The sequence below is a fragment of the Tursiops truncatus genome, chromosome 7 (genome assembly GCF_011762595.2).
Source record: "Tursiops truncatus isolate mTurTru1 chromosome 7, mTurTru1.mat.Y, whole genome shotgun sequence".
NCBI lineage: Eukaryota > Metazoa > Chordata > Mammalia > Artiodactyla > Delphinidae > Tursiops > Tursiops truncatus.
The window spans coordinates 6,990,418-7,010,494 of record NC_047040.1 but is presented as its reverse complement, the minus strand read 5'-3'; the positions used below and the strand labels follow the sequence as shown (position 1 = coordinate 7,010,494).

Sequence of the window (20,077 nt, the reverse complement as noted above, 5' to 3'; positions counted from 1 at the left end):
GAACCCAATGTAAGGCTCATACGCCTCGTTCCTCGAGGAGAATCTCTATGATTGTGATATTCACCTCATTTGTGGGTTGCCAACCTGGGGGTGTGGGTCTTGACTCTACTGCATCTGTACCCTTCCTACTCATCTCATTGTGATTCTTTCTTTATGTCTTTAGTTGTGGAAAAATCTGTTCTGCTAGCCTTCAGGTCATTCTGATAGTTTGTTGCTCTGTAAGAAAGTGTAATTTTGGTGTGTCTGTAAAAGCAGGTGGGCTCAGGGTCTTCCTACTCCACCATCTTGCCACCTCTCTCGTTAACATTTTCTGGATGCTCTGGGTAAGATATGCACTTGTGGATATCAACGAAGCAAAGGAACAACCTCAGAGGGAATCGTTGGAAGCCAGTATTCACAGGCGGCACAATGGATGAAGCAGTGTCACGAGTAATGACATGACCATCAATAAATGAATGGGGTTAGGAAACGCAGAGGCAAGAAGATCTATGCTGTCTTGAAATGAACAGGTTGTGAAATGCCACCGCATTGTGAATAAGAGCAGCACTGCTACCCTCATCTTGCTGTACGAGATACAAAATCAGCCAGGAATGGTGCATTTGACAATAAAAAGCAGGACCTGAACAAGAAGAGAGGACCTGGACATCACAAAGACTCTTCAGGTGCGCTGATTGGACACTGAACATATACATAATTACCTCTTCTCTGTCCATTATTCTAAATCTTCATTGATAAATCACTACCTTATGTGGGTCCCTGAATTTTAAAATACAAGTTTTAATGAAATTGTGTATATAGACAGGGACCCTGCAAAAAATATCTACTGGGGCCCCATTCACCATAAGGGCAACCCTGATCTAGAAGTTGGGGTTTTCTGAGTGTCAGGGGCAGAAGGGCAAGGGGATAAGGAAGCTGACCATGTCAGATGGCTTAGGTAATTGGGTTGGGAAGGACGTGAAGGTGGAATGGACCTTAAAAATTAGGGAAACATGTATGACATGTATGTGTCTTGTATGTGTTGTGTGTGTGTCAAAGGGAAATAACACTGGATCAAATGGCAAGGACAGTCTCACTGGCCTCCCCAACCCTGCTGAAATGTGGGACTCAGGGGGAATAGAGGTGTGGAAGGGAAGGTGGGAAGCTGGAGAGTGCTGGGGGGAGGTAGCTATAAGTGGAAGTGTCTTGGATGTGATAGAGGGTCTCTGGGGATGAGCTGGTCGAGGTGCTGTGGGGCAAGGATTGTGGGTGGATCCTCCTGATGGACCCTGGAGTGACCCAGGGGCTTTGAGGCAGACAGCAGGGAAACAGGAGAAACCTGAGAAGTATATGGTGGGAGCAGGTCTCTTAAGGAGAGGGTTGACTTGGTGTGGGGCTGAGTTGGGAGTCAGGGAAGGAGAGCTCTCCACCAGGGGTTGCTTGCTTGGGGGCTGGCATCCCAGGGTCGAGCCAGCTTCAGGAGGCCAGCTCTTCTCCCCACCTTGGTGTCCCCATACCTAGCTCAGGACCTGGCTAGAGGGCCTTGATACATGCTCGTTGAAGGCTTGGGAGTTTTGTCCCTGGGTTCAGTGGGAGGAACCAGGGGAGGGGGCAGTGGTCGGGGAGAGGAAGCTCAGAGCGACCTGGGGAGGAACTGGCTTTGGGGAGGTGAGTGCGAGGACCCGGAAGTCTGCTGGGCTGAGCTTCCAAAAGGAACTTCATTTGAGCCCAGAGAGGGCCCGAAGCAGGGTGGCCAAGCCTTGACCGTGCTGCCCCCCATGCTGGAGGGGACCCCCGAGATGACCCCTCTATGGGAGCAGCCCACCCCTGGGGCCCCCTTAATGGGCAGAACTTCCCGGCCTCAGGCCTGAGTTAACCACCTTCCTTACTTCCTCCCCCCACTGCTCTTTCCTGAGGCGGGAGGTGAGGCCAGTCCAGGATTCAGTCCACCGGAGTCACAGGCCTTTGCTTTGATTTTCAGCATCAAGTGTTGCGAGGGCTGCTGCAGGTGGCAGGGGCTGGGGGCTCCTGGCACACCTGAGCTCCTCTAGGGGCTGCCCTCCTTAAGGCAAAGACAAGGTAACCGGGGCTGAGAGAGAGAAGAAACCCAGCCAGCTCCTGCAGCTTGAATGCAGAAGAACCGGATTCGAATGGAGGCTTGCCTGGCCCAGGCCCCTGCACGCGGCTTCTCTTGTCATGTTGGGGGGCTGAGGGCTGAGGCGGGACGGGGTGGCCCTGTGCAATAGCTGGGCACCTGCCCCTTCACCCTGGTGCACTGACCTGAGGACTGAGGACACCTCGCCTGTGGTCCAAGAGGGGTGTTCACTTTAGGGCCCTCAGAGTCTGCTGGTCCAGGATGGTGGCTCCCAGCCCCGCCGAAGGCAGCTCCCCTTTGAGCTGTGGGCAAAGGCAGCCATGCCCGGCCACCTCCAACTCTCCTGAGATGCGGGACTCAGGAAGGAACGTCATACTTGCCAGGTGACCAGCTTGCCCCATGGGGATGTGTGAGTTTCCCGAGTGTCCCAGAAAGACCCAGAGGTGAAAACCCAGTCCCCCGCCTCACCCTGCAAAAGGTCCACGTCCCGAGCCCTCCACGCTCCCTCTGTGTGTCTCTAAGCTGGGCTGCAGGGTCAGAATGCCCTGCCCTGGAGAAGGGTCGCCATGGGTTCCTTCACACCCACTGGCCCTGGGGATAAGTGTAAATGTGTCACGGAACTGTCTCCTGGGCCCTGGGAGCCTTCGGGCAGTGTCGCCTAAGGTCCTCCCAGTGCCCAGGGCTGAATAGTGCCTGGGTGGCCATGAGTCTCCAATATGGGGAGGGGGCTCGGCTGGACCCCTCCCCCCAGTTTTGCTTGGCCCTGGGGCAGGCCTTAGTCCCAGCGGAGAAGCTCTGCCCTGTGAGCATCTGTTCCATGGGCACGTTGGAGGGAGGGGACGGGGAGTTAAAAAGCTCTGGAGTCGGGCAGAGGGCTGAGGCTGATGTCCAGGGCGTGGCCACCCCACGGGGGCATTGGGACGGGCCTCAGAATGGCCGCTGGCTTGGCCGTGCTCCTTCAGAAGCTGGTCGTGAACCTCCTGACCCCAGAGGAGCTGACAGTTCCCCCAGGAGGACGTGAGCTGATGCTCGCCCCTCTGGGGACTGAGACCCATTAAAGGAAAGAGACAGGGCGCGGGGGTGAGGGGGGTGGGGTGAGAGGGAAAGGGCAGCAGGCAGGGGGCGGGCGGGCGGGCGCGCTGGGAAGGTGGAGGACCTCTCTCGCTTGGTCTCTGCAATGAGGAAGTTCTCTGCAGCTCGTTTCCTTTCCCTTGCCGAGTGCCTGAAACAGGAAGTCGGTCAGTGAGCGGGTGGCAGCAGCCGGGGCGGCCGAGAGGGGACCGACGGCGGGTCGCGGTGCAGGGGCCCAGCTCCCCTTGGCTGTGCAGGTCCTGCGGGGAGGGCGCCGGCCCGGCCCGGGGAGACCCACACCCGCCATGGTCCCCTGCTGGAACCATGGCAACATCACCCGCTCCAAGGCCGAGGAGCTGCTCTCCAGGACCGGCAAGGACGGGAGCTTCCTCGTGCGCGCCAGCGAGTCCGTCTCCCGGGCGTACGCGCTCTGCGTGCTGTGAGTACCGGGCCCTGCCCACCCCTGCTCCTCCGCCCTGGCCTGGCCTCTCCTGCCCAGGCACGGAGGTGATGGAGGTGCCACTCAGTAGAGGGGAAGCCGGCTCTGGGCTTAGCCAGGGGCCCGGCTCTGGGATGTGTTGTTTTTATGTCGAGTGACCTTGCACGCACCCCGGGTTTGTTGGTGGGTCCAGCTGAGGCCCATTGTGGACCTGCTCGGCCCTGGAGTTCAGGTTTTGCAGGGCTGGAGCCCTCCAGGGCCAGCCTGGGGCCTGGTCACTCGCCCCAGCTACTGGGGAGCCGTGGGGTCAGGGGCTTCCTTGGGGTTCCAGGGTCCAAGAGAAGTGGGTCCGGGCTCTCTGAGACGGGCAGAAGCTCGGGGCTCCGTGGTGGTGGGTGTGTTAGAAAGCAGCTCAGTCAGTTCAGGTGCTGGTCAAAGTATGCCCAGTTCGGAAACCCTCCTGGAAGAACAGAAGTGGCAAGAGGGGACCCTTCCTGTGCCAGGCTTTGGGCCTTTGGAGGAAGCCATCGTTTGGGGAGCCATGAATAAGGGTGTGTGTCGGGGGATCACTCAAGAAAGGATTTTCAGTTCACCCAGAAGTTGTATTTGGGGCCCTTGGAGCAGAGGAAGTCACATCACCGACAGCAGGAGCCTCTTCTGTCCCCTCACAGCCCTTGGGTCTGTCCCCACCTGTTTGGACCTCTCTGCCACCATCAACTCTCTCTGCTCCCCCTCTCTGGGATGTTGCTGAATGCGCCAGTTGGCCTAAAATCGGGAACCGGCCACTTGCTGAAGTTTCCTTTTTAAAACGCCCTTCTCAACCAATGTCTGAAGGAGGCTCTCGGCCCTGCAGCCTTGCGGTCTAACCATCCCCACTGGGGCCTCGGGCAGTGCCGGGCATGCGGGGGGAAGGGTGTGTGTCCACCTGCACCTGTCAGGTCCTGCCCCTGGTCTCACAGAAGGGTCCCTCTAAGCAGGCAGGCCTTGCTGCTGTCCACACAGGAGGGGAAGTAGGTCATGGACACGGGCCTTGTTTGGAGCGTTGAGTCTGAGCGTTTGTCTGTGCGTCGACCTGTTTCATCCTCACGACAACCTGAAGTGCGGGTCCTTTTGTTGCTCCACTTTGCAGATGAGGAAATTGAGGCTCAGACGGGTTAACCGAGTGATGACAGTCAAAGCCAAGGACATCTGCCCCCAGAGGCTGCACCCAGACAACCAGACTGCTGCCACCCCACTCCTGTGCCTGGCAAGCCGGGTGTGAGCATGGGTTCCGGGTGGCAGCAAGAGAAGCCAGGGCGTTTACAAGGGCGGCTGGGAGCATTTAGAAATTAACACAGGCTCTCAGGGGTCACCCGGCCCGAGCGCTGACTGCGTCCGAGCCCCTGCCCCCAAGGTCGGCTTCCTGGGCCCCCAGTTCTCACACCCCAGGGGAAGCGAAGCAGACCCAGGTTTCCCCGCAGGCACAGCCCCTGGGGGGACCAGTTGACGGGGCCGTAGAAATAGTGAGGAGATCCTGATCTGTCTCCACTCGGCCCACGTGAATCTCTCCCCTCCCCTGGGTGTCTGGAGAACTTCCAGGCTCCAGCTCGCTAACCTTCACAGCAGCCCTTTGACCAGGGAGCTGTGGTAGTGCTCAGGCTACAGATTGGAGCGTGGGTCTCTCTGACTCCAAACTGGGAGCCTTGTAACAAGCCAGAGCTGGGAGAGGCCTTGGAACCTCTAGTCCCACCACCCCTGACTCTACAGGTGGGCACACCTCAGAGGGCTTGAGGCTTTTGTCCACACATCCCTGCTGGCCGGTGGCAACCTGGGATCCAGTAATGGTGTACAGTATTCGTTCCTCCACCTTGCCTCTCCTCCCCTCCCCTCCCCTCCCCTGCACTGGGTTACTCTTGGAGCCTCGGCCGATGTGCCTCTTAGGGAGGGTACCCGTGGTCCCCGCAATGTCCATCATCCTCTTAGCCCAGGGCTGGGCTTCTTGTCAGTCTCCCATCCCCAAGGCCCCTTTAGCTCCAGACACCAGGACTTGGAGCCCTTCCCAGTGAGTCCAGCCGTGAGGCCAGCCTCTAAGCCCAGGCCCAGGGGTCCCCTTCCTCCTCCGCTCTGTGGGGGAAGCCACCCTTCCTGCAGGGTCAGGAGGCCCTGTAGGCTGTGGGATACCACGAGCCACCGAACCTTCCAAAACCCTGGGAGACCTAATTTTGCCATCACCCGTGATGTTGCCCATTAAGGAGGTTTAAAAACGAAAAACTAGCTGAGTGACAACTACCTGCCACCTTTCAGCAGCTCATTTCATGAAAGAGAGTGTCCTTTAACACCAAAAGGCAGGAAGAACATGCTCTTTAAAAATAAATAAATGAATAGAGCCAAAAACCAGTCCTTTAAATCAAACAGGTTTAACTTCCTGAAAAACACCCCCTAGCCCGGCCCTATCCTTGGTTTTCTCTGTTCCTGGGACGGTGAAAACCTCACCCCACGCCCTCCTGGCCCACGGCCAGCGATGGGAACCCCGACGGGTTTCACAAGCGTGACTTTCACAAGCATCAGGCTTTACCCTCTGCGGTCTCTCTGGAAGTTGCCGGGAGTGCAGGAGCCCGAGTGGGGCAGCTGTGGTGTCAGGGCCTTTTAAGACCCTGTTCCAAAGGGAGCCAGGAAGCCTCCAAGACTGGCCCTTCTGCTCTAGAAATCTCCATATGGGGAAAGACCTCAGGGCCCAGGGTGCCCAGACCTGTCCTGCCTGGACCCCAGTGGCTGGAGCATCTTCCCAGCCCCTCTCGTGAGTGAGGGCATGGCAGGGGGCTTCCCACCCCTGGTTTAGGCAGGGGCGTTTGGAGCTCCAGGAACTGAGGGCAGCTTCCTCAGGAGTGGCCTTCGTGCTCAGGAAAGAAGACAGGATTTGACTATTTAAATGGAACTAGGGAGGGGGTGAGAGACACTAAAAGACAAGGCTGCGATTCAGCGTGGCCCACGTGACCGAGGAGTACACATTCACCCTGGGCCTAGCAAACCCACACTTCCTCTCGGGAGGTCAGCCCTGCCACCTGCCACTGGGCAGGAAAGTGCAGATCTGTCCTCAGCAACTCAGAAAGCCCTGCTTTAGGGGGATCCCGAGGCCCATCTCGGGGTGCAGAGAGCTGGAGGAGGAAGATCCCAGGAGCTGACCACATGGAATTGAGTCCATCTCTGCCTTCTTGCAGCAAGGGCCTGAGAACGTGATGGGCAGAGGGCTCCTAAGTCATGCTCACCCGGCCCCACTCAGACCAGCCAGCAGAGTCGGCCCTGCTCTAGGAAGGCCAGGGGGGCTTCTTGAGGGGGCCGTCCGGCCCCTCTTGTATGGAGGGTGCTAAGAGAGGCTGTCAAGCTCGTGTCCTCCTCTCCTGCCAGGACTGTGCTTCCACGTAGGGACCAGCTCCCCTGTCAGGTGCTTTACGCTGCAGAGAAGAGATACGCCTTTGGGGATGGGGGTTCCTCAAGGTGAGAGGTCACGGGCCAGCTGGGCCAGCCTCTCCTTGCCCTAGCTGCGCAGGCAGAACGAGAACAACGGCTCAGTGGTGTTGCGGATACACCTCCCTCTCTGTAAGAGCAGCCCGGGCCCTGAGAGCAAGCCTGTATACGACTGGGTCCGTCAGCCACCATCCAGGATGGAGCTGCCTAGTCGGGTGGCATTCCCACCAAACCACACCGGAGAGAGTTGGCTTCCCTCCCAGGGGAGGGGGCAGATGCATGCTGTCTGTGACTCAGAAACCAATGCCGGTCCAGCCAGCTGTGGCGGGGATGCTGTCTTGGTTCCCCTCAGCACCTGGCCTTTCGTGAGCTGCCCAGGCAGACCTATGACCTCCTTCCCAGGGACAGTACACCAGGCAGCCTGGACTTGGTAGCCTTGTGAGCACAGCCAGAGAGGTGAAGAAGCACCAGGAGGACATTTAGTCACCAAAAGTGCCCTCAGAGAAGGCATTCTACTTGTTAGGAAGAATGTGATGGCCCACTTGAGGTAAAGGCAGGCCACGAGGCTTGCTGTACAAACCAAAGGTAGTTGCTAATCTGTTCTGCCTAAAAATAACAGCAAAAGACTTATAAAGGGCACATGTGTGCTGGGTTCTGTTCTCAGCTCTTTGCACATATTAACTCACTCACTGTCCACAGTGGCCTTTGGAGGAAGTGTTATTATCCCCACTTTACAGATGCGGAAACTGAGGCCCGTGATGTTAGGTAACATGCTGTGTTTACAGTACTAATTAATGGCAGGGCCAGGACTTGAACTCGCTGTTCTTGGGAGGGAGAAAGAGAAGCCAGCAAGTCTGGGTGTGTGTAGGAGACCCCTGGTGATGGAGCCACAGAGAAGGGACTTGGAGGGCAGAAGTGTCCAGGAGAGGTGTAAAGCCATTTACTGCAGTGTGAATGGGTGTGATGTAATCCGCCTTCCTCCAATCCCCTTTCAAAGTTTAGTAAAGTTTACACTGATCGTGAATTACTTTTGTGCAAATGCAAAGGAAAACACTGTTTTTCCTAGCTGGTATTGACAAAGTGGGGGGAAAATGCTGGCCCAGGCAGTAGTCAGAGCTGGAGGACCTCAGCTCTTGAAATCTGGTTTACATAAGAGGTTGTCCAAGGACAACCGTTCTGAGCGTTCTTTCTGCGTGCAGGACCCGGGGGAAGGGTTGTGCCCGGGAAGGCCTATGTATGTAACAGATTCCTGGTTCCTTCTGTGTGCAGTGACTCGGAAAGCCCATGGTAAATTCGAGTGTCTCCAGGTTTTCTGTGCCCTTGCACAGCACCCTGGAGCAATCCTTCCAGAACCAGAGTAGGCTCTGGCTTTGGTGTGTTTTGCAAGCTTGCCTACTTGACAGGTGAAATTCACCTGTGCACAGACGTCGGTGCTTCTCCGTTGAGTGGTCCCATCTCCTGGGGTGGTGATGAGAGGTGATGAGAGGTGAGGCTCTAGGCCTTCCTCCCTGCCCCAGAGATGGAGTAAGATGAGGTCTGCTCTTCCCTCCCTAATTCAGGCCATGTGACGCAGTCCTTAGGGGCAAGCCCTCTGTGGTTGGCTACCCCTGATGTGAATTCTAGCCTTTGCGAGATGCTCACCTCCCTGTGCCCACCCAGCATCCTCACTGGCAAAATGCACACTCGTTGGGTTAATTTTTTTATTGCAGTATAATTCACATCCCATAACATCACCCTTTAGGTAGTATACAATTCAGTGGTGTTTAGTACATTTATAATGTTGTGAAACCATCACCACCATGTAATTCCAGAATATTTTCATTATCCCCCCAACCTCGGCAAAACCCTCTGAACCCGTCAGTCGTCACTTTCCCTTCCCCTTCCTCCCAGCCGTTGGCAACCACTGATCTACTTTCTGTCTCTGGCCATTTGCCCATTCTGGGTATTTCATATATATGGAATCATACAATACGTGGCCTTTCGTACTTGACTTCTCCCACCTGGCATAATGCTTCCGGGGTTCATCCATGTTGTAGTACGAATCATTCTTTTTATGGCTAGATAATAGCCCATTATATCAATCTACCACATTTGATTTAGCCATTCATCAGTTGATGGGCATTTGGGTTGCTTCTCCTTTGGGGCTATTAGGAATGATGCTGCTGTGAGCATTCTTGTACAAGTTTTTCTATGGACGTGTGTTTTCAATTGTCTTGGGTGGAACTGCTGGGTCCTATGGTAATTCTATGTTTAACTTTTTGTGGAACTGTCAGACTTTCGCACAGCAGCTGTGCCGTTTCACATTCCTGTCAGCAGTGTGAGAGGGTTCTAATTTTTCCACATCCTCAACAATACTTAACAGCTTTTTGATAATGGCCATCCTAGTGGGTGTGAAGTGACATCTTACTGTGACTTTGATCTGCATTTCCCTAATTATGAATGAAGTTGATATCTTTTCATGTGCTCATTGGCCATTTGTGTATACCTGCTTTGGAGAAATGTCTCTTCATACCTTTTGCCCATTTTTTAAAAAATAGGGTGATTTGTCTTTCTGTTGTTGTCACTGGATAATTGAGAAGATAAAATGGGAGAATGTGGGCAACACGTGTACAGAGTCAGCACGCTGAACACTGGCCGTTACCTTTTATGAGCTACGAAGTGAGTAGTGACATCTCGGAAGCAGAGGCGTGCAGGGCCATCTGTAAGGAGCATTCCGCAGCAGACGGAAAGAGGACAGTGGTGGCTGAGTGTCACTTCTGGAGCTTCCTGGAGGCTGTGGGAGCCTCCAGGGACACTGAGCTGTCATGCGGGGCCTCCTCAGAGGAAGTGCTCAAAGAGATGAGGCAGGAAGAGGGCTTGAGTGACGCGCCAGTGGCCGGTGGCTGCTGGGGCCCGGGGCGAGCTCCTGGAGCTGTGAGGGAGAGAAGGGTCAGGGGCACAGGTGCCGGGAAGAACCGCCGAATGAACCGCGGAGAATGAAGAGAAAGTGGAGGAGTGGAGGCCATCTTAAGAGTCATTAAGGACCAATGTAGGAGTGAGGGGCTGAGGGAACTAAAGTCCTAGGACTCCGAGGAAGCCCAGCAAGTGGATGAGCTGGGGAAGGGGTGTCGACAGCCCAACAGGTCAGGCCCCTGGTCAGTGAGCAGGACAAGCCTGCCGCTCTGTGGCCGGGATCCCTCCTCCCTCCCCTGCTCGTTTCACACTCCCTTTGTCCCATTAATGAGAAAAACATTGCTTTTAAGTACCAGCATTCAAACCATTTGGGTTCAATTACTTATTATAAATAACACCAGACAAGGCTGGCTCCCACAGGATCAGCTGCTCCGGCCCTTTCCCTCGCCAGCCAGAAACCTGCCCTCCGGAGGGGAGAGGCTTGTTGAGGCCATCTCAGGCATCGATGGCAGTGCAGAAATAGATTCTGATAAACGGGGCAGCGTTCTTTCAAGTAACTTTAAAAAATACAGTATTAAGTATAACATACAAAGAGTGCAAGGTAAAGGAGAAAGTAATCACCCAGTCACTGAGATGAGAGACTAACATAAATGCTGTTAATTCGTTGGCATATTTTCTCATTCATTCTCTCTCTCCCTCCCTGCCCCCCATATGCACACACACACATGCACGCACAAGCACATATATATAAGCTCCGTAATATATACACCTAATACCATATAATATTAGTCTGTATTTTCTAGCAACATTAGCATTTTCCCACTTAGTTAACCTTTCTTCCTAAATATCATATTTAGTGGATGCACAAATTCTATTACATTATGTGCCATAACTTATGGAATGATTCTCCTATTGTCAGACATTTAAGTTACTAACAGTGTTTTGTTGTTATAAATATGGCAGTGATGAAGGTCTTTGTGCAGATATGTGACATTTCTGGTGATAGATTCCCAGGGGTGGAATTACTGGATCAAAGCTAATGTTTTTAAGGCTTTTGATGAAAATGGCAAATTGCTTTCCAGAAATTTTGTTACAAGTTATGCTCTGGTAAGCAGTACCAGAGAGTGCCCACCTCATTCCCATCTCCTTATACTGAATATTTTCATTTAAAAAAACATTATTAAATTGCAAGTTGAAAGGTGGCCAATTTCTGTTCATTTTGATTTGCATTTCTTGATCGCAGTCATGGTAAGCTTGTTTGGATTATTGACCTTCATCATTTCTCCTTTGTGGATGGTCTGTTCCATTCTCTTTGCCATTTTTCTTTTGAAACGGTAGTTTCTCTGTTATCTATTTGCATGAATTCCTTATATCACATTTGTTGCAAATATTTTCACTGTGGTTTGCCTTTAAACTTTATGACCTTTTTCTTTTGTTCAGAGATTGTAAATTTTTGCCAAGTCTATAAATCTTTCTGTTCTTGTCCTTTTGTGACTTTTTTCCCCCTTTGCCTTCCAGTGCAGAGAGTCCCTCTGCACACAGAAATTTTATTCTTTTTCTTCCTGTGGGGGGCAGGGCCTTTGGAGCTAATAGGCTCGGGCTAAGGGATGACTCTGCCTTTCCAAGCTCTGGCAGGTTGTCTAGTCCCATGGGGCCTTGGTTTCCTCATCTGCAAACCAGGGCTAAGAATACCCATGTAGCGGTGTCGTTGGATGGATTGAGTGAAAGTGTATATCACATACTTGGCACAGTATTTGGCAAAAGCAGATAGATTATAGGTTTTTTGGTTTTGTTTTGTTGCTGTTGTTGTTTTACATTGAACACTTTAATCTTTCTGGAATTAATGAATGGTGTAAAACAAAGATTTATGTGTATTTTTCTCAATGAACTATCTTTCTCAAAACCTCTTACTGAATAATTTATTCCTCTCCATTTGTTATTCCTCTCTTACCATGTATTAAATCTTATATACCTCTTTTTTGCCTGTTTACCCTGGTCCATGTATGTCTGCTTTTCTTACACCAATTTCATACTGAATGCATTACCACAATTTTATAAACTATTTTATTTTAGGATTTGCATATCTAGTCTTTTTAAGTATTCTTCCAGGTGAAACAGATAATAACTTTGTCAAGTTGGAAAAAATAGTATTGGGACTTTGTTTGGAGTTGCATGAAATCCACAATACAACTTGTGAAAAATGGACCTTTTAGTATTATTCAGTCTTAACAATAAATATAGCTATCTCTATTATTTTAAATTTAGTAATTTTCTTCATAGATCCTACATATTTCTTGTTATGATTACTTCTGATTATTTCATAATTTTGTTACTGTTGTGAATACCTTTTCTTCTACAGTTACCCTTCTGGGGTAACTGATAACATACAGAGAAGTTGTAGATTTTATAAATTCACCTTTTATTCTATATGTTTACTCCTCATTATTTAAAATTATTTTCATTTGCTTCTCTTGGATTTTCTTGCTAAACCATCAAATCATGTACGAATTACAATCATTTTGTTGTCTACTTTCCAAATACTTATAACTCATTCAGATTTCATAACTTATTACTTTGGCCAATATTTCTAAAATATTACGGTGAAGGATATGGGAAAAAGAAAATGTCTACCTCAGACAGAAGTAGTGTGAGAATCAAACTTGATGCTGCCTGGGAAGGACTTCATACAGTATTTGGCACATAGTTAGCGATGGAGACAAGTCAGTTGTTCTTTTCATGTCAAAGAAGGAGCTGTCTTTTCCTAGTTTTATGAAGAGTTTGGAAGAACTGAACATTAAATTTTATCAAATGCCTTTTTAATGTCTATTGAGATGATTAAGCTGTTTCTCTTCTTTCATTAACTGGTTAAGAGCTTGACTTTATAGATTTCCTAATAGGAACCATTTTTTTTTGCAAGATTAAAATGAACTGTTCTTGATTATGATAACTTTATTTCACCCTGAATTTTAGCATATGTGTTCATAAGTGAGATTGATTTATATGGTTTTGATCATGTTATGGTGTGAGAGTCATGTGTGTTTTGTGAAACATCCTGGAGACATTTATGAAGCGTCATCATTATCTGACTTTTTTAAATACAAAAAAAATTGGCAAAGGTGCTTTTCCTCAGAGCCATTTATAGAGATAATTCTTTAATGTTTACTTCAGTTTCTTCTTTGGTATTGATTTATTCTTATTTTCTATCTCCTCTCATGTTACTTTAAAAAAATTTTATTTTAATGAAGTATAGTTGATTTATATACACATTCTTTTTCATATTCTTTTCCATTATGGTTTATCACAGAATATTGTATATAGTTCCCTGTGCTCTACAGTTGGACCTTGTTGTTTTCAGGTTACTTTTGATAAGTTATATATATTTTTCAGTAAACAGTTCGTTTGTTGAGATTTTTCAAAGTTTCTGGCATACAGTTATTCATGGTTTTCTATAATTTTAAGGTTTCTCTTTTATTGCTGTTGCTACCTTCCTTTACTCATTACTGGTCTTGCTTACTAGTTGTGTTGGCCAGGATCCCAGCAGGGAATAGATGGCATAATCGAAAGGGGTGTTAGGCGTAGGGATGGTGAAGCAGCCTGGGACCGGCAACCACGGGAAGCTATTTCCACTCCTGGCCCTGAATAGGCAGGGCCATCTGATTTGAGCCCTGGCCCCCAGTGGAGGAACTCAGCCACTGCTGATCTGCAGCAGGTGGGGTGGGGTCTGGGGAACAGATACCACTATCTCACCATCCTCTCACTCTGTCAGTGCCTCCCATTAGCTAAACCTTGGCGAAGCGGCACATACAGGTCAGCCTGCTGGACACAGGGCAGGTGGAGAAGGATAGAGAGTGGGTCTACTGGGGGTCGGAGGGGAGGGTGAAGGAACAATGGCCAGCTCACTTGCACTGTTTTCTTTTTGCTCTTCTGTTTGTCAGAGGGTTATTCATTTAATTTTCTGCATTTCAGGTCATATGCTCTTAGATTTATTTATCTGTTCTGCTTTTCTTTTTATATTAGAAAACTACCTGTGCGTTCAGGAACCCCTACTGTATATATGTTTGAGGACAGAGCTATGTCTTCTATATTTCTCATCTTCCCTCTCCTTCTGCACCGATTTTCTCAGATTTATCTTCTTCCTTGTTGAAGTTCTCCAGAACATGAAGCTGCTATTTACTGCCTCTCTTGTGGTGGTTAATGCTGACTGTAGGACTCTAGGTTTTTCACTTCTGATCAGTTCTTCTTATCTCATGTTGCTCAGTTTTCACAATTGATTTTTCCAGTTTCAGAAGTACAATTGTCTCTTAAATCTTACTGAGTTCGCAAGTCAGATTTCTACAGAATGTGTTATTTTCTTTTTTTCTTTTTGCAGCGATTTTATGTAACAAGGAGGTATCACTTTGAGTTCTTAGAAAAATGATACCCTTCCTTTTGAGTGGTGATGTTTTCAGTAAGTCTGGTGATTTTTCTTTTCCAACAAAGAATTGTCAGGAAAAATTTGATCAGTTTTTTTTTTTTTTTTTTAGAGATTGGAGTGGGTTTCTGCCTGAATCTTCTTCCCAAAGATAAAAGGATCAGCAGGGATGGGGATGGGAGCCCCCGATCCAGGATCCACCTGATGGGATTGAGTGATGGGGGTGTGGTGTGTTGCACGGATAAGGGGGTTTCCTCCCAGGGGTCTCATGAGAAGAACCCTCTGGACCCAGAGGCTGCTGGGGTAGGTGCTGGGCCGGTCCCTGATGACACTGTAGACGTCTCACCCCCAGTCCAGGCAGGCCACCTGGACTGCCTCCTCTTGCTTCTGACCTGATGGCTTCTTTTTCTCACTCTTTGGCTGGGATTCTTTGAGGTTTGGGTGGTGAACTGTGAACACCCTTGGTTCCTAGGGCATACGCACGTTTTCTCTTATCTCTACATGGGGTCCAAGTGGCTTTTTTTTTTTAACATCTTTATTGGAGTATAATTGCTTAACAATGGTGTGTTAGTTTCTGTTTTATAACAAAATGAATCAGCTATATGTATACATATGTCCCCATACCTCCTCCCTCTTGCGTTTCCCTCCCACCCTCCCTATCCCACCCATCTAGGTGGTCACAAAGCACCGAGCTGATCTCCCTGTGCTATGCGGCTGCTTCCCACTAGCTCTCTATTTTACCTTTGGGAGTGTGTATATGTCCATGCCACTCTCTCACTTCTTCCCAGCTTACCCTTCTCACTCCCCATGTCCTCAAGTCCATCCTCTACGTCTGCATCTTTATTCCTCTCCTGCCCCTAGGTTCTTCAGAACCATTTTTTTTTTTTAGATTCCATATATATGTGTTAGCATACGGTATTTGTTTTTCTCTTTCTGACTTACTTCACTCTGTACGACAGACTCTAAGAGGTCCATCCACCTCACTACAAATAACTGAACTTCGTTTCTTTTTATGGCTGAATAATATTCCATTGTATGTATGTGCCACATATTCTTTATCCATTCATCTGTTGATGGACACTTAGGTTGCCTCCATGACCTGGCTATTGTAAATAGAGCTGCAGTGAACATTTTTTTCAATGTCTCTTTTTCAATTACGGTACATGTCTCTTTTTCAATTACGGTTTTCTCAGGGTATGTGTCCAGTAGTGGGATTGCTGGGTCGTATGGTAATTCTACTTTTAGTTTTTTAAGAAACCTCCATACTGTTCTCCATAGTGGCTGTATCAATTTACATTCCCACCAACAGTGCAAAAGGGTTCCCTTTTCTCCACACCCTCTCCAGCGTTTATTGTTTGTAGATTTTTGTGATGATGGCCATTCTGACTGGTGTGAGGTGATAACTCATTGTGGTTTTGATTTGCATTTCTCTAATGATTAGTGATGTTGAACATCCTTTCATGTGTTGGTTGGCAGTCTGTGTATCTTCTTTGGAGAAATGTCTGTTTAGGTCTTCTGCGCATTTTTGGTTTGGGTTGTTTGCTTTTTCAATATTGAGCTGCATGAGCTGCTTGTATATTTTGGAGATTAATCCTTTGTCAGTTGCTTCGTTTGCAAATATTTTCTCCCATTCTGAGTATTGTCTTTTTACCTTGTTTATGGTTTCCTTTGCTGTGCAAAAGCTTTGAAGTTTCGTTAGGTCCCATTTGTTTATTTTTGTTTTTATTTCCATTTCTCTAGGAGGTGGGTCAAAAAGGATCTTGCTGTGATTTATGTCATAGAGTGTTCTGCCTATGTTTTCCTCTAAGGGTTTTATAGTGTTTGGCCTTACGTTTAGGTCTTTAATCCATTTTGAGTTTATTTTTGAGTATGGTGTTAGGAAGTGTTCTAATTTCATTCTTTTACATGTAGCTGTCCAGTTTTCCCAGCACCACTTATTGAAGAGGCTGTCTTTTCTCCATTGTATATTCTTTCCTCCTTTATCAAAGATAAGGTGACCATATGTGCATGGGTTTATCTCTAGGCTTTCTATCCTGTTCCATTGATCTATATTTCTATTTTTGTGCCAGTACCATACTGTCTTGATTACTGTAGCTTTGTAGTATAGTGGCTATTCGGGGTCTTTTGTGTTTCCGTACAAATTGTGGAATTTTTTGTTCTAGTTCTGTGAAAAATGCCACTGGTAGTTTGATAGGGATTGCATTGAATCTGTAGATTGCTTTGGGTAGTATAGTCATTTTCACAATGTTGATTCTTCCAGTCCAAGAACATGGTATTTCTCTCCATCTGTTTGTATCATCTTTAATTTCTTTCATCAGTGTCTTATAGTTTTCTGCATACAGGTCTTTTGTCTCCTTAAGTAGGTTTATTCCTAGGTATTTTATTCTTTTTGTTGCAATGGCAAATGGGAGTGTTTCCTTAATTTCTCTTCCAGATTTTTCATCATTAGTGTATAGGAATGCAAGAGATTGTGTACACTAATTTTGTATCCTGCTACTCTACCAAATTCATTGATTAGCTCTAGTAGTTTTCTGGTGGCATCTTTAGGATTCTCTATGTATAGCATCATGTCATCTGCAAACAGTGACAGTTTTACTTCTCTCTGATTTGGATTCCTTTTATTTCCTCTTCTTCTCTGATTGCTGTCACTAAAACTTCCAAAACTATGTTGAATAATAGTGGTGAGAGTGGGCAACCTTGTCTTGTTCCTGATCTTAGAGAAAATGGTTTCAGTTTTTCACCATTGAGAACGATGTTGGCTGTGGGTTTGTCATATATGGCCTTTATTATGTTGAGTTAGGTTCCCTCTATGCCTACTTTCTTGAGAGTTTTTATCATAAATGGGTGTTGAATTTTGTCAGAAGCTTTTTCTGCATCTATTGAGATGATCATATGGTTTTTTATCCTTCAGTTTGTTAACATGGTGTATCACATTGATTTGCATATATTGAAGAATCCTTGCATTCCTGGAATAAACCCCACTCGATCATGGTGTATGATCCTTTTAATGTGCTGTTGGATTCTGTTTGCTAGTATTTTGTTGAGGATTTTTACATCTATGTTCATCAGTGATATTGGCCTGTAGTTTTCTTTTTTTGTGACATCCTTGTCTGGTTTTGGTATCAGGATGATGGTGGCCTCATAGAATGAGTTTGGGAGTGTTCCTTCCTCCACAATTTTTTGGAAGAGTTTGAGAAGAATGGGTGTTAGCTCTTCTCTAAATGTTTGATAGAATTCTCCTGTGGAGACATCTGGTCCTTTTGTTTGTTGGAAGATTTTTAATCACTGTTTCAATTTCATTACTTGTGATTGGTCTGTTCATATTTTCTACTTCTTCCTGGTTCAGTCTTGGAAGGTTATCCCTTTCTAAGAATTTGTCCGTTTCTTCCAGGTTGTCCATTTTATTGGCATAGTGTTGCTTGAAGTAATGTCTCATGATCCTTTGTATTTCTGCAGTGTCAGTTGTTACTTCTTTTTCATCTCTAATTCTGTTGATTTGAGTCTTCTCCCTTTTTTTCTTGATGAGCCTGGCTAAAGGTTTATCAATTTTGTTTATCTTCTTAAAGAACCAGCTTCTAGTTTTATTGGTCTTTGCTGTTGTTTCCTTCATTTCTTTTATATTTATTTCTGATCTGATTTTTATGGTTTCTTTCCTTTTGCTACTTTGGGGTTTTTTTGTTCTTCTTTCTCTAATTGCTTTAGGTGTAAGGTTAGGTTGTTTATTTGAGATTTTTCTTGTTTCTTGAGGTAGGATTGTATTGCTATAAACTTCCCTCTTAGAACTGCTTTTGCTGCATCCCATAGGTTTTGCGTCATCGTGTTTTCATTGTCATTTGTTTCTAGGTATTTTTTGTTTTCCTCTTTGGTTTCTTCAGTGATCTCTTAATTATTTAGTAGCATATTGTTTAGCCTCCATGTGTTTGTATTTTTTACAGTTTTTTTCTGTAACTTATATCTTGTCTCATAGCGTTGTGGTCGGAAAATATACTTGATATGACGTCAATTTTCTTAAATTTACCAAGGCTTGATTTGTGACCCAAGATATGATCTATCCTGGAGAATGTTCCATGCACACTTGAGAAGAAATTGTATTCTGTTGTTTTTGGATAGAATGTCCTATGAATATCAATTAAGTCCATCTTATTTAATGTGTCATTTAAAGCTTATGTTTCCTTATTTATTTTCATTTTGGATGATCTGTCCATTGGTGAAAGTGGGGTGTCAAAGTCCCCCACTATTACTGTGTTACTGTCAATTTCCTCTTTTATGGCTCTTAGCATTTGCCTTATGTATTGAGGTGCTCCTATGTTGGGTGCATAAATATTTACAATTGTTGTATCTTCTTCTTGGATTGATCTCTTGATCATTATGTAGTGTCCTTCTTTGTCTCTTGTAATAGTCTTTATTTTAAAGTCTATTTTGTCTGATATGAGAATTGCTACTCCAGCTTTCTTTTGATTTCCATTTGCATGGAATATCTCTTTCCATCCCCTCACTTTCAGTCTGTATGTGTCCCTAGGTCTGAAGTGGGTCTCTTGTAGACAGCATACATACGGCTCTTTTTCTGTATCCATTCAGCCAGTCTATGTCTTTTGGTTGGAGCACTTAATTCATTTACATTTAAGGTAATTATTGATTTGTATGTTCCTATTACCATTTTCTAAATTGTTTTGGTTTGTTTTTGTAGGTTTTTTCCTTCTCTTGTTTTTCCTGTCTAGAGAAATTCCTTTAGCATTTGTTGTAAAGCTGGTTTGGTGGTGCTGAATTCTCTTAACTTTTGCTTGTCTGTAAAGGTTTTAACTTCTCTGTTGAATCTGAATGAGTTCCTTGCTGGGTAGAGTAATCTTGGTTGTAGGTTTTTCCCTTTCCTCACTTTAAATATGTCCTGCCACTCCCTTCTGGCTTGCAGAGTTTCTGCTGAGAGATCAGCTGTTAACCTTATGGGGATTCCCTTGTATGTTATTTGTTGCTTTTCCCTTGTTGCTTTTAATATTTTTTCTTTGTATTTAATTTTTGATAGTTTGATTAATATATGTCTCGGCATGTTTCTCTTTGGGTTTATCCTGTATGGGACTCTCTGCGCTTCCTGGACTTGGGTGGCTATTTCCTTTCTCATGTTTGGGAAGTTTTCAACTATAATCTCTTCAAATAGTTTCTCAGACCCTTTCTTTTTCTCTTCTTCTTCTGGGACCCCTATAATTCGAATGTTGGTGCATTTAATGACGTCCCAGATGTCTCTGAGACTCAGTTATCAGTCCTCAGTTCTTTACATTCTTTTTTCTTTCTTCTGCTCCCTGGCAGTTGTTCCCACCATTTTATCTTCCAGCTCACTTATCCGTTCCTTGCCTCAGTTAGTCTGCTATTGATTCCTTCTAGAGTACTTTTCATTTCAGTTATTGTGTTGTTCATCACTGTTTGTTTTCTCTTTAGTTCTTCTGGATCCTTGTTAAATGTTTCTTGTATTTTCTCCATTCTGTTACCGAGATTTTGGATTATCTTTACTATCATTACTCTGAATTCTTTTTCCGGGTAGGTTACCTATCTTGTCCTCATTTATTTGGTCTTGTAGGTTTTTACCTTTCTCCTTCATCTGTAACATATTTTTTTGTTGTTTCTTTTCTTTTTTTGATGGGTGGGGCTGTGTTCCTCTCTTACTGGTTGTTTGGCCTGAGGCATCCAGCCCTGGAGTTTGCAGGCAGTTGGATAAAGCAGTGTCTTGGTGCTGAGATTAGGACCTCTGGGAAGCCTC

The 20,077-nt window shown here is 46.8% G+C and overlaps 1 protein-coding gene across 2 annotated transcripts in view; it reads left to right on the top strand.

The window, feature by feature from the left end:
• Positions 1–3,290: 3,290 nt before the first annotated feature.
• INPP5D (inositol polyphosphate-5-phosphatase D) overlaps positions 3,291–20,077 on the top strand; it is a 132,276-nt gene continuing 115,489 nt past the window's right edge. The window contains exon 1 of one of the 2 annotated variants that reach the window (XM_073807099.1): positions 3,291–3,581. In XM_073807099.1, coding sequence (XP_073663200.1) covers positions 3,448–3,581 — 134 coding nt within the window. In that variant the 5' untranslated portion in view covers positions 3,291–3,447. The remainder of the gene's footprint in view (positions 3,582–20,077) is intronic. The other variant, XM_033859532.2, reaches the window with a different exon arrangement.